Here is a 13,957-nt window from a genome sequence, read left to right on the forward strand (position 1 = left end):
TTTGGGAGAAAAAAAAATTGCATGTTCTATTTGCATGTTACACTTTTACCTCCACACAAGTTGTTGCTCTGACTCCGTCGCACAAAGCTCAAAAGGTGCTATTGAAACAAAACAAAACAAAAAAAAGCCTTACTTTTTTCTGCTTCTTTCTTTTATGGAGACTTTAATGGAGAACTTTAATGGCAAAATATCGCCGATTCAGCAAGACCATTACTTTGTGAACAAATACGAGTGAACAGGAAGTAGTATGCATAATTTACATCCACGACAGTAATTTTCGAAACAACTTCCTGTTTCAAAATGGTGCTTGGGTTTGCTTATTTTTATACCTCATCCCACGCTATTTGATTACATACTTGATTGATGGGAGAGTGCGAAAACAAAACGTATACGCTGCTTTGTTTGTATGTGTTGATAGAACTGATTTCCGTGTAACAAGACAAGTTGTACATTTTATTTTGAAACATCACCGCTGCCTTTTTAGGTTGGGCAGAGGAACAGTTTAAAAAATGTCGTCCGGCACAGTATCGATCCTATGGAAGAGGATTAAAATCCGAATTCTCACTTTAAAGTCAAAATTCTTTGAATAAAATGAGAATTCTCAGTTTAAAGTGACAATTCTGACTTTATTCAAATAATTTTGACTTGAAAGTGAGAATTCGGATTTTTAAAATGAGAATTCTGACATTAAAGTCAGAATTCTCACTTTAAAGTCAGAATTCTCATTAAGTCAGAATTCTGAGAATAAAGTCATAATTCTCACTTTAAAGTCATAATTCTCATATTAAAGTCAAAATTCTTAGAATAAAGTCAGAATTCTCACTTTAAAGTGAGAATAAAGTCAGTCAGAATTCTGAGAATAAAGTCAGATTTTTCACTTTAAAGTCAGAATTCTGAGAATAAAGTCAAAATGTTGCCTTCAGTGTCCCTAATCCTCTTCCATACCAATCCAATGTCTTTGTTGTTGTCGTCACAGTTTCTATGCAACATTCATCGGGATCTTCAGCCGAAGCCAAAAGCTGAATGTGCATCGCTGAGAGTGACATAGGGGGGGTCGTGGGGGTCACTTTTGTGGCCCGTTTCTTAACTGTGTTATTATCGAAGCACAAAAGAGACTTGAGAGTTGTTGATTTTTTTGTTGTTGTTTTTACTTACAAGCTCAATGAATGTTTGGCCTTTGTAACATATTGTTGACTTTGTAAATACTGAATAATTTTTTTTGACTACACTTTTCTAGCAAATTTGTTACATGAATTGAAAAATGAGTATTTTGTGTACAGTCTCTTTACATCTGAGCACGGTGGTGCTTTTTTTGGTTCCTCGCTGAGATTCTATCACTGTTTTAGTCTTAACTTATTGTGGGTCAATAAAACAATGATTATTTATGATTGGATTTTGGGATCACCGATCACTGTTTTTTTTATTGGATTGGATTTGCCTTTATTAGTTTCGCAGTGGAGAAATTTACATTTCACAGCAGCAACGTTATAAAAGGAAAGTAGAAAAACAAAATACAGGAGCTGCTAATCAAAAGAACACAAAAAAACTAAATATCAAATAATATGACAACACAAATCCAGTGAGTCATTCATTCTTAAGCACTTTCTGTACCCTCTTTGTTACATGAAGCGGTTCTAGATGAAAGAGGAGAGGATCAAAACGTCTTATCACCAGTGGATCGGGGACATAATGGTGGAATGTTAATTTCAAAGACATGATTGAATGTAGGCTGTCAACACGTTTATTTGGTATTTGTACAAAAAAAAGGAAAATGAACATCCAGTACAGTATATACATCACATAATACAACATGAGTGAAAGAAATTCATATAAATTATTGAAATAATCTTTTTTTTTTTCAATAAACAACTATTCAAAGAGAAGGTAAAATGAACTCAATTGGCATTAAAATTCCATACAAAAAAAAATGTACATTTCAACGATGCTGTGCAAAAACAGCAAAATGGCTGCTCGGAAGCAGATGCTCTCCAGTGCGCATGCGCAGTTTTGAAACTTTATTGTTTTTCTTTCAATTGACAACTACCTGTAAATGGCACCTGTTGCGTCGTGAGCCGGGACGGGATCGTCTTTCGACCGTTTCGGGTAATAACAAACCAAAAAAGTCTGGTGAGTGTGAAGTCCTACGACACGGTACATACACAAAAAAATTGTACAAAACAGTGTACATTTCAACGATGCTGTGCAAAAACAGTAAAATGGCTGCTCGGAAGCAGATCCTCTCCATTGCGCATGCGCAATTTTGAAACTTTATTGTTTTCTTTCAATTGACAACTACCGGTAAACGGCACCTGTTGAATCGTGAGGTGGGACGGGATCGTCTTTCGACCCTTTCAGGTGATAACAAACAAACAACAAAGTCTGGTGAGTGTGAAGTCCTACGACACGTTGATTTCCTCTTCGTCCGATTCTGAGAAGTCCGAGTGTTTGCTGGAAAGCGACGGCGACGAGACGCCGCAGGAGCCCGTCGTCGTCGTCGTCGTCGTCTGCCTGCCGAAAGCTTCGTCGTCGTCGTCTCCGTCGTCGTCGTCTTCGGATTTCTTGGCCACATCGCTGAGGTCCGGGTGTGGGTTCGCTTTGGTGGGCAACGTCTGCTCGCGACAGCCGCCGGACGAGAGTAGCTCGCGCTCCTTCGAGTTCCTCCACTTCATCCGCCTGTTTTGGAACCAAATCTTCACCTTGGGGGGGACAAAGTATATGTCAAGTTTGAAGGTTTTCGTTGCTAAATAGTGATATGTCGTTCGCGAACGAACCGGCTCATAGAGCCGCCTCTTAACAGGGAGCCGCATATAGGAGCCGATTCTGCAACCCCTTCGGTTAAAGTCGCAAGTGATTGGTCAAATCCGTGGGAGAAGACACACGGGAATATAAATAAAGTCACATAAATGAAAAAAAAAAATGATGTAGTTTATTTTTTTTGTAGTAAATTAATTAAAGTGCCCTCGAGTGCTTTGAAAGGTGCTGAAAATGTAATTTATTATTATTATTATTATTATTATTATTATTATTATTATTATTATTAGTAGTAGTAGTAGTGGTAGTAGTAGTAGTAATACTAGTATGAGTACTATTACGAGTACTAGTAGTAGTAGTATGTAATAATAGGCGCTTGGAAATTAAATGTATTATTATTATTATGATAACAATAAAACAATAACAATAATTATAACAACAAAAACTAATTTATATATAAAATATTAAATAATAATAATTATTATTAATTATTAATGATATGTATTATAATAATTATTATTATCATTATAAGTATTGCTATGATTAAAACTCATAAATATTGTAGTTGTTATTATTCCATACTACGAATAATATTAATAGTAATAATATTGGTATTATTATTATTGTTGTTATTATTATTTTATGTAACGTTTTATATTGTATATTATAATTATATATTACATTGATAATTATACCATATAAATACTGTATATTTAATAATAATTATTATTATAACAATAGCATTTTACAATAAATTGTTATTGTTATATTATTAATTATATGGATTAATTATTATAAGTATTAATACTCATAAATGTTGTTGTTGCTGTTATTATTCCATACTACTATGAATAATTATAATTATATTTCTAATTAAATAAAATATAATTTTATTTATTTATTTATTATAGTACATATGCTTGTCTGTGACTGTAAAGTGTCCTTGAGAGCTTTGAAAGGTGCTTAAAATGTAATGTATTATTATTATTATTATTATTATTATTTATCATTTATCTCATTTATCATGATTTCATTGATAAGAGCCTTTCAAAATTCTCAAGGACACTTTACAGTCACAGGATATTATAGTTGCACGTTTTCTGTATTTTTCTGTAATAATAATAATACAAGCATATGTACTATAATAAATAAAATACAATCACAAAATAGAATACAATAAATTAAATACAATTATAAATAGAAACATACATAGCTACACAGAAAATGCCATTTCTAAATGGCTTTTGAGATGGGATTTATATCTCAAGCTTTTTTTTTTTACCTGTGAATCTTTGAGGCCCAGTTTGGATGCGAGCTTCTTCCTGTCCGGCTTACTGATGTACTTTTGTTTTTGGAACATCTTCTCCAAAGCTTTGCGCTGCACGTCGGAGAAGACGGCCCTCCGCAGCATCCCCCTGCGGGGCTTCCCTCGAGCAGCCAGCGGCCACGAGAAGGTCCCCGGGATCGGCACGGCGGAAGATGCTGTGGGAATGCCAAACAACAACAACAAAAGAGAGAAAATAAAGAGGTAAATCAAACGCAATTATAGTGATACCTCGGTTTACGAACCCCTTGGCTTACGAACTTTTCGGTTTACGAAAGTTAAATTTATGAAAATTTTACCTTGTAACTATTTTTCGGGATACACACGGAGCTGCCACAACGAGTGATGTGTCATTCGCGAAGGAGCCCGTTCTCCTTAACAAGAAAAAGGCAGCCGACTCATTTTTGTCCTCTATTCCCCGCCCCCAGTCTTCGGTTAAAGCCACGTGATTGGTCAAGAACGCAGCAGTGAGTTTTAAGGCTTAGAAAATGAGAAGATTATGTTTTATGGGGACCTGGGAATGGATTACTCTCATTCTAATGGTTTCCTATGGGAAATACATTTTTGGTATACACACTTTTCACCTTACACACTCTGTCTGAGAACCAATTAAGTTGGTAAGCCAAGGTATCACCACGGTATGACCGTAATGATATCTCCGTGTGTTATCATTGAGGCTGTTGGCCCTGCGTCTGGTTTCCTTGTTGGAGTGAAAATGGCACGAGGTGACTAATTAGCACATTGGCAGCATTGGTATGTAAAGGAGGCAAGGCTTTCCTTGAAGGAGGCCTTGGTGGGCGGATAGAGGAGTTAATAAAGCGTGAACGGTAATTGTGTAGTAATGAACTAACACAGAAAAGACTCTGGACAGGCGGCCAAGGCCATATATTACGGCCACAAAAGGAGATTTACACTTTCAAACTAAACACAAGCGCATACCAGAATACTGATGCCCGAAAAGCGGGGAGGGAATGGCGTCCACCCCCCCCCCCCCCCCACCACCACCACCACTTCTTCTTCTTCTTGCTGCCCTCAAATCATTTTCATTAAATGAACACGAAAAGCTATTGAGGACGCTGAGTTTCTTTGTTGGCCCATTCAACCGTGCCCATAAAAGGGACTCGGTCGCCATTATGATTAGTCTGAATGAAAGACTTTTATAGACTTTTTTAAGAGATTATTCTTCATCTCGACTCACACTGGAGGGGCGAGAGAGAGAGAGAGAGAGAGAGCCACGTGATTGGTCAAGAACGCAGCAGTAAGGGGGGGGGGGTGGTTTGAACATTAGAGAGACAGGGAGATGACAGTGAGCAAGTTTCAACTTTGATAGTTCAAAGACTGCAAGGTTAAAATATCCCATCAATCAGGCTCCACAAACAACCCGCATAAGCCATCTGTACGCTTGATGCAAAAAGCTATCGACCCAGCTAAACAGAACACAATTGATGAGGAACTAGGTAAAATTATCGCAGCGAAAGGGCCTACAAGGGATCATTCCTCAAGACGGTGAACGAAGAAGGTTACGTTCCTCATCAAGTGTTTAATGCTAAGGAAACCGGCCACTCCATTCCATCAAGCCATCAGCAACCATCACAAAGGTAAATAAAACGACCTTATTATACACTACAGTTTATTTCTTGAATTATAATACCATAGCACATTTATTATACATAAAATAAGGTATATTTTGTGTAGTTTTAAGGCTTAGAAAATGAGAAAATGATGTTTTATGGGTAGCTGGGAACGGATTCTTCTCATTTTAATGGTTTCCTATGGGAAATGAATTTTTGGGATACACACTTTTCGCCTGCCAACCAATTAAGTTCGTAAGCCAAGTTATCACTGTATATGAATCAACGACACAACTGTATTACAAACCCTCTCTTCACTTTGGATTTTGAAACTAATTATTTGTCGAATACTGAAAATGTAAACATCGAAACCATAACAACAACATGACCCTCACTGACAAAAAAACCACTTTGACACCCCACCCCCGCTCTATGCTAGCTTGTGCGAATATAGAAATCTCTCAATGGCGGCTAATGGGGAAATTAGTGCATGACTGGTAAAAGTCACTCTCCAGGGTGGGTGGTTCAAATTGGCCCCGGTGGGGGCTGACCAAATTGGTCACGGTGCTAGCAAAAAAAAACTTTTGTTGGCAACTACTGCGCCTGGTGGCCCCCTACGCTCTGTGGGAAAAAAACACCTCTTAAAAAAAAAACGCTCTTGAAAAGATAGGGGGTGTGGGGGGTTGTAACTGGCAACCCCGCCTCTAATTTAGAGCGTGACGATTCGGGATAATTGGTTAATTAGGCAGTGGGTGGGACTGGGCCAGAGGCCATTACAGAACCACACATTTCACTCATTCACAAATTTATTCGGGAATTGAAAATATGATGACATAGAGCGCCATTCCAGAATGTTTTTTTTTTTCATTCTCAGGTGCTGATAAAGCGCTGGCCATGGCCTCTGGTAATGTTTTTTTCTTTTCCACAAGGGGGCAGCGTTTTTCCATGTTAGCGCTTTGTTCCAGCTTCACCTGTTGTTAAAGCGCTATATACAGTGATACCTTGGCTTACGAACTTAATTGGTTCCCAGACAGTGTGTAAGGCGAAAAGTGTGTATCCCAAAAAATAATTTCCCACAGAAAACCATTAAAATGAGAATAATCCGTTCCCAGGTCCCCATAAAACATAATTTTCTAATTTTCTAAGCCTTAAAATTACACCAAATATACCTTATTTTATGTATCATAAATATGCTATGGTAATATAATTAAAGAAATAAACGGTACGGTATAATAAAGTGGTTTTATTTACCTTTGTGATGGTCGTTGATGGCTTGATGGAATGGAGTGGCCGGTTTCCTCGGCATTAAACACTTGATGAGGTACGTCATAATGACTGTTTTTGTGGTTTACATGGAACAATTTGACACATTTTGATTCAGACTTTAACAAGTCAATGGCCAAATAAAATAATGTGGCGGGCCTTGACTTTGACACCTGTGGTCTAAAGTTTCTAACGCTGTCTAGAATGTGTATTTAATCCTAAAACTCCATATTCTGTGGGTCCTGGAATTTGAGGAACAATGACAAAAACCCTGGCACTGGAATGGACACAGTTTTGCACGTCAAACAAGAAAAAAAACACATTTGGGAATGGCACTCTACGTCATATTTTCAATTCCCAAATAAATTTGTGAATGGCAGTGAATGAGTTAATGGGTACGTTGTTTGACATTACAGATGCTACATATTATTGATCACATTTTTACACGTCTGGCAGTAAAAGAGCATACCTGTCAACTTATACGTTTTGTATATTGTTTTCATTCTGGAGCAAGGCAGTTTGTGAAGAAGTATCCTGGTGTGACGTCACCAACAAGGGGGCGGGACTTTCTGAATCTGTCCAGTTCTGAGCTCATTTTATGGCAGTTTTGGGATACTTGAAGTCATTTTCATTGTTTTTTTGCATTTGACTAAAAATATCCGTTTTGGGTATTTTAGATGCTATAAAACGTTTTTCTGATATCAGTTTGGAAACAAAAAAAATGCTGTCGGTTGTCCTTTAATAAGGGAAATTGCAATCATTAATAACGGGAGCAAAAGTCATACTCCATCATATGTATATACATATTTTTTTAGCGCTGCGTACGGTCGATTATAAAAGCAAAATGTACGCATGCGCGGTAAACTGCATTTCCGCTTGTGTTGGCATTTGTTTTAATTATTTCAAATAATGTACGGCGTACTACAATTTTTATACGGGAATTGTCATCATTTATAAGGTCAGCTATTAGCCAAATTTGGCAGGTAGTAAAGAGTTAAAAAAACGTGTTGCTATTTTAGGGGAAAAGACAGATTTCATACATGCGTGGAAATAAGGCGTCCTGAACATGGGCTGGAAGGTTCCGTCAAAGCAGGGGAAGTGGAAGCTCTTGGACTGCATGCTGTGGACGGTCGGGGGTGAAGGTGCTGCCAGTGGGAGTAGGGGGGGGGGGTGACACAGGTTAGAATCAGCTACAAGGTGACTTTGCGTTGGCGGAACATGACGAAAACTTACTTGTCTTTGGCGACGGCGCCAAAATGGCGCTCACTCCAAACTTGAGAAAAGTAGCATCTTTAGCAGCGGGCGTTTTGGGCGAACGCGACTCTCGGGTCACGGGGCCGGTAGGCGAAGCTCCATCCTCGGCCACGCCCACCCGGGCGTCCGTCAACGATAAAACGGCGGTCGGCGCCGTCCGGTTGAGGAAAGAAGCCGGTCGGCTTATCCGGAGTAGATCCTCCACCAGGAAGCCGGAATGGGCCGGCAAAGCGTGCTGGTGAAGCGGCAGAGCGGCGGACGACGCCGGCCTGTAGAGGCCCGGGTAGAGGGCGGGCGGCGCGATGACGCTTGGGATCATCATGCTCCCGGATTTCGGCCAAAGTAGGGAGGGCGGGAACTTGTCGAGGGTTTGCCAAATCCTCTTGTGGTCTCTCTGCGGTGGGCACGGGGAGCTTTATAAGCTACAGGCGACCACCACCCCCCCTCCCTCCTCCGGGACGCCCATCCCCTTCTCGGCTCTGACAGGCTCAACAATGGAACCAAACAAAGTTCTCCTCAAGGGCCGCTTTCACAAACCTCTTCTGGCGTATACCGCGATTGGTCGGTGGAGGGGGTACGTGGGGGCTTTGGGGGGGTTATGATTGCATTCGACTTCATAAGCAAACGAGACACAATGTGGCGACCGCAGAGGAGGGTCCGTCCGACTCATCGCTTTTTGCATATGGACCACTTTCCTTTCACTGGATTGTGTCACGTCGAGGCAAGCTGCCTAATTAAAGACTCATCTTGACATATTGTCTCATTATCTTTTTTTGGGGTAATTAATTTACCCAAATAGAACTGTATACAGTGAACCCAGTGTTTGAAATAACGTCTGCCCGGAGGCCCGGGGCGTACAACTTTTACGTCGGGCGTACAACTTTCAAAATGTCTCGGACAACTTCTTCAAGAAAAAAAAGAAAAAAATCAAAACAAATGTTTGTTTTATTCAATAAAGCAAAAGCTACAAGCAAAATAATAATAATAATAATACATTTAATGTATAAGCATCTTTCAAAACTCTCAAGGACACTTTACAGTCACGGGATATTCTTCTGTGTGTGAGCAGCGGCAGCCACAAGCGGCCAGCATTCATTCAACCCGTTAGTAACACAAACAAAAAATAATAATAATAAGTTCTTATCTCGTGACTGTGGGGTGTCCTTGAGAGTTTTGAAGGGCACTTTGGAATTAAATATATTATTATTATTAATATTATTATATTACGGGTTGAGTGAACGCTGGCACGTGTGGCTGCCACTGCTCACCCACAGTAAAAAAACAGATCCTGTGACTGCAAAGTGACCTTGAGCGTTTTGAAAAGCGCTTATAAATGAAATGTATTATTATTATTATTATTATTATTATTATTATTGTTGTTGTGTAATGATCATTTTATGTTACTTCCTGGTTGAGTGAACGCTGGCTCGTGTGGCTGCCGCTGCTCACCCTCAGAAAAAAAATATCCCGTGACTATAAAGTGACCTTGAGAGTTTTGAAAGGCGCTTAAAAATTAAACATATTATTATTATAATAACACCACCTGATAAAATGTCAAAAAATATATAAAAAAGTAAATGCTCAAAAAATAGAATTACAAACTTGTTTGTTGCTTGAACGAGGCAAAAAAAAACCAGTTGCCTAAACCCGCATTCCAAAATGCAAATGAGCTTTTTTGTTGTAGTTTTTTATTGGATTTTCAACACTCAATCTGGCGCGTCTTCTTTCTTCTTCGTCATGGAATAACGTCTTAACGCGATTGGCGCTATCAAAACGCTTTAACAGATGTGTTAAATATCACTTTGTGCACAGGCAGGAGAAGTGTGCGCTGCTGATCCTGTTAGGAGCATGAACTTTAACTGTCAGACTCAACTGCGCAGGGGAGGCGATTCCCCCCCACCATACCCACCCTCTGCTTCGGACGGACGGCCTTTCTCTGCTTCCAGGAGAAAGGGGGGGAGGGGGAGGAGGTAGGTGGCTGTATTTCTAAAGACGGTTTTGTTCTGCTATTTTAACCGGCTGAATAAAAGTGCATCTTTGATTTGATTTAAAACGCATTCATATGAGCGGACGATGGCCGCCCCCCTAGCCCCACCCCCACAAACCAAACAAAAACACCACCAAAAAAATCGAGTTCATGCCACTCCTGGGCTTGATTGTCAGATTTACGTTGCAAAAGTGTACAAACGCAAAAATCGTACCCCCCCCCAAAAAATTTTTTTTTAAAAAAAATCGAAAACAGATAGATATATAAGCCAACATTTACAAATTATTTTGTAACACACGCACACATTGTTTATATATGCATGTATTTATGTATTTATTTAAGTGTTTGTTTATGTATTTATTTGTTTCTTTATATATATATCTATGTATTTATTTATGTCTTTATATATGTATGTATTTGTTTGTTTATATACAGTAAAGTCCCGTTATATCGATATTCAAGGGAGTCCGAAAAAATATCGATATAACCGTGACTATCGATATAACCGTGACTATCGATATATCTGACCCTGTTTGCATGTAATTTTCTCCGTGCGTGCATAGAAATAGTATCGATATAACCGGGACTATCGATATATCCGATATCGATATAACGAGACTTTACTGTATATTTATTTATAGGTTTGTTTATTCATTCTAATAATGAAAGAACTTCCGGGTTGAGTGAATGCTGCCGCACGTGGCTGCCGCTGCTCACCCGAAGAAAAACATATCTTGTGACTGTAGTGTCCTTGAGTTTTGAAAGGCGCTTAGAAATGAAATGTATTGTTATTATTTTCATTTTAAATTACCTTCTGTAAATAACAATGAACCTGAAAACGGTTGCATTTTTTCCCCCAAATTCTAAATATATGTCAAGTTTCATCTCGAACTGCTTCATGTCACAAAGAGGGTACAGAAAGTGCTGACGAATGAATGACTCTTTATTTGTGTTGTCATATTACTTTTTTTTAACTTTATGTTACTTCCGGGTTGAGGTAACGCTGGCACGTGTGGCTGCCACTGCTCACCCGCAGAAAAAAAAATATCCTGTGACTATAAAATGTCCTTGGGAGTTTTGAAACGCCCTTAGAAATGAAATGTATTATTATTATGATGATGATAAATAACCAGTCTTTGGTCTTAAATCCAAAAATAAGTGACAAATGGTCGAACATCGGTCACTTTTCATGCACGTTGTAATGATTGTGAAGGGAGAACGCCCCCCGTGAAATGACCCTTTTGCACATCACTCAACGCCTATCAAGAAACGACCCCTGCGAGGCGTGCACGCGCGCAACCCACAACACAGACACCTCCGAGAATCCAGCAGGCCTTCAAAGCCTCCTCCTCCTTTTTTATGAGCCCATATTCCTTTACTCGGCTCTCCAAAATCCTCCTTTTGTACGAGCTAAGCAGATGGTTAGCAGGAAACATGGGCGGCCCCCGGCCTGACCGAGACGAATTTCGATGAGCTTTTGCCGGCTTGCCTCGTCCAAAAATGCCCCTCTTAAAACAGCTGCCCCTGGGGCACAATTAGAGACATTAAAAGCATATCGCGGACGTATTAACAACACCCCGAGTCTCCTTAATTCTAATTGAACGATGGGAAAGGAGTGGACGAATTTTCGCCAACATGGCGCTCGATAGTGATGCTAATATGCTAAGCTAATGTGTATGACGCAGATTCAAATTCATACGACGACGCCACTCCCATCTGTAGTCGCGTGTTTTTTCTTCGCCTTTATGAAGAAATCATTTTAAGGTTAGAGAAAAAAAATAGAATAATTGTTCTCAAGATTGAATTAAACAATTTTGCGCGATTTTTATTCGATGCACAAAATAGATTCTACTATGCGTTGTAATTTACCATATAGGTGACGTTTAGGGGGCGTGGGTAAATTCACTACACTTCATATACATATGTCATATGTATTTTCACATGTATTAGTCAATTAATATAAATACGACTCCACATTGCGAAAACGTTTTCATCGATTTTTTTTCTTCGTTTGCTCCAAAGGTTCTCAAGATTGAGTTAATCAAGTTTGCGAGATTTTTATTCGATGCACAAAATGGATTCTACCATGCGTTGTAATTTAGATTTGACGTTTAGGGCTTCATATACATATGTCATATGTATTTTCATATGTATTCGTCAATTAATATACATACAACTCCACCTTGCGATCAATTTTTCATCGATTTTTTTCTTCCTTTATTCCAAAAATTATCTAGTAACTTTCTGGAATTTAAATTCGCCCCCCCTCCCCCCCTCCACACAGTGTGAATGGCATGATCCACCCGCTTCAAAGGGGAACAAAAAACGTCATCACTCGGGGACAAGCTTGCGGAACCAATTTGATCGACGAACAAATGCAAACGTTTGACGCCCAACGACAACTATATCCACTTTTTTTGTTCCCCATTGGAGTTCCACGTCTGCCCGATGTCACCGAGTGTCAGGTAAGTCAATATTTTGGATCAGACAAACGACTTCGTAGTTTTGCTATGGGCGGGCGGCGTCGACAGTTGAGTTGAGTAAATTGATGAAGTCCGTCATTGTGCCGCGTGTGTTTGTGTCACGTCAAGTGAAAAGGGGGCCGAGTTTGTTAACGCATGCATGAGAGCCTCTCCATGGGGGTCGTCTCATTGTGCCGTGAGTCCGACAGGTGGTTACTGTTTATTATTCCCTCATTATTTATTGGCGATGTGGCTGCAGAAAGGAGAGGGAACTCCCCGTCTTTTCAGGAACTCTCTTTTTTTTTTTTTTTTTTTTTTTTTTTTTTTTTTTTTTTTTTTTTTTTGGGGGGGGGGGGCGGGTGGCAGATTGTGCTTGACTGGTTGAAGCCTCGTGTGACATCACACCAGTCAGGGAGTAGTTTTACCCCACCCACTCAAATTTCATGAAAATATAAAGTTATTAAAACGCAATTTTTGGAGTGTTCCTGAATAACTTTACGATACGACCAGTCAGACTTTAGTTTGCTGACGAAGCCTCTTGGATAGGAGGCGAAACGTCCGACACCTTCAAAAAGTACAGAACACGGCTGAAGAAACCTTCTCATCGATGTTCCACAATGGGGGAAATTTGCAGTCCACAGCAGCAATTTGAAAGGGGGGGGGGGGCGGGGGGATGGAAGGATAGAAAACAAGATACAGTTAGACCTCGGCTTACGAACACCTTATCTGACGAACTTTTCGTCTTACTAACGTCAAATTTATGAAAATTAAACCTTTTCTTTAATTACAGTCCTTATGGAATGTGACTCTCTTTCCAAACAGCAATTCCCTTTGAACTCGGACCTCCAACGCCATTCCATCAAGCTACCAATGACCATCACAAATGTAAATAAAGTGACTTTATTATACAGTGTAGTGTATTTCTTTCATTACAATACAATATCACATTTATTATACATAGCATAATGTATGTTGTGTGTAGTTTTAAGGCTTATTTAGTTGAAAAGTATATTTTATGGAAACATGGGAACGGATTATTCCCATTTTAATGGTTTCCTATGGGAATTTTTTTTTTGTGATACACACTTTTCGCCTTACACACTCTGTCTGGGAACCAATTAAGTTCATAAGCTGAGGTCTCACTGTATTCCAAGCATAGTAAAATAAAAATGTCAACTGTATACTGTAAATGTGTAAAAACCGTTTCATAAAAAACTACATAGTGCAAGTATCAAGAAAGTAAAGTGACCTTGAGAGTTTTGAAAGGCGCTTATAAATGAAATATATTATTATTATTATCTCTTTTTCATCAATGGATGCTACAGATGCGTGTTTGCTTTCAACA

At 39.2% G+C, this 13,957-nt stretch overlaps 2 protein-coding genes and 1 long non-coding RNA gene across 4 annotated transcripts in view; 2 read left to right on the forward strand and 1 right to left on the reverse strand.

The window, feature by feature from the left end:
- The first annotated feature begins 2,301 nt into the window (after positions 1 to 2,301).
- Positions 2,302 to 11,939, forward strand: LOC148899925 (uncharacterized). The gene is made up of 4 exons (XR_016114382.1): positions 2,302 to 2,382; positions 2,457 to 2,711; positions 4,123 to 4,279; positions 9,976 to 11,939. It is a non-coding gene; the product is annotated as an uncharacterized LOC148899925 (long non-coding RNA).
- dbx1a (developing brain homeobox 1a) lies at positions 2,376 to 8,538 on the reverse strand. The gene is made up of 4 exons (XM_088991449.1): positions 8,143 to 8,538; positions 7,950 to 8,054; positions 4,034 to 4,233; positions 2,376 to 2,696 (listed from the first exon to the last, which is right to left on the reverse strand). The coding sequence occupies exons 1-4, from the start codon at positions 8,483 to 8,485 to the stop codon at positions 2,397 to 2,399; spliced, it is 948 nt and encodes a 315-aa protein (XP_088847575.1). The 5' UTR covers positions 8,486 to 8,538; the 3' UTR covers positions 2,376 to 2,396.
- Positions 11,940 to 12,434: 495 nt separating the features above from the next.
- htatip2 (HIV-1 Tat interactive protein 2) overlaps positions 12,435 to 13,957 on the forward strand; it is a 38,700-nt gene continuing 37,177 nt past the window's right edge. For both annotated transcript variants that reach the window (XM_088991453.1, XM_088991452.1), the window contains exon 1: positions 12,435 to 12,615. Coding sequence is in view for 1 of the 2 variants with exons in the window: in XM_088991452.1 (XP_088847578.1) it covers positions 12,599 to 12,615 (17 nt within the window). In the remaining variant the exon portion in view is untranslated. The remainder of the gene's footprint in view (positions 12,616 to 13,957) is intronic.

This window comes from Hippocampus bargibanti, linkage group LG03, assembly GCF_051943395.1.
Source record: "Hippocampus bargibanti isolate YZ-2025 linkage group LG03, ASM5194339v1, whole genome shotgun sequence".
NCBI lineage: Eukaryota > Metazoa > Chordata > Actinopteri > Syngnathiformes > Syngnathidae > Hippocampus > Hippocampus bargibanti.

Coding starts and splice junctions, on each gene's coding strand:
- dbx1a (XM_088991449.1), bottom strand. CDS start 8,485: ATGATGATCCCAAGCGTCATCGCGCCGCCCGCCCTCTACCCGGGCCTC. Junction 8,055..8,142: donor GGCGCCGTCGCCAAAGACAA/GTAAGTTTTCGT, acceptor TCCCACTGGCAG/CACCTTCACCCCCGACCGTC. Junction 4,234..7,949: donor GACGCCTTATTTCCACGCAT/GTATGAAATCTG, acceptor GCATTCCCACAG/CATCTTCCGCCGTGCCGATC.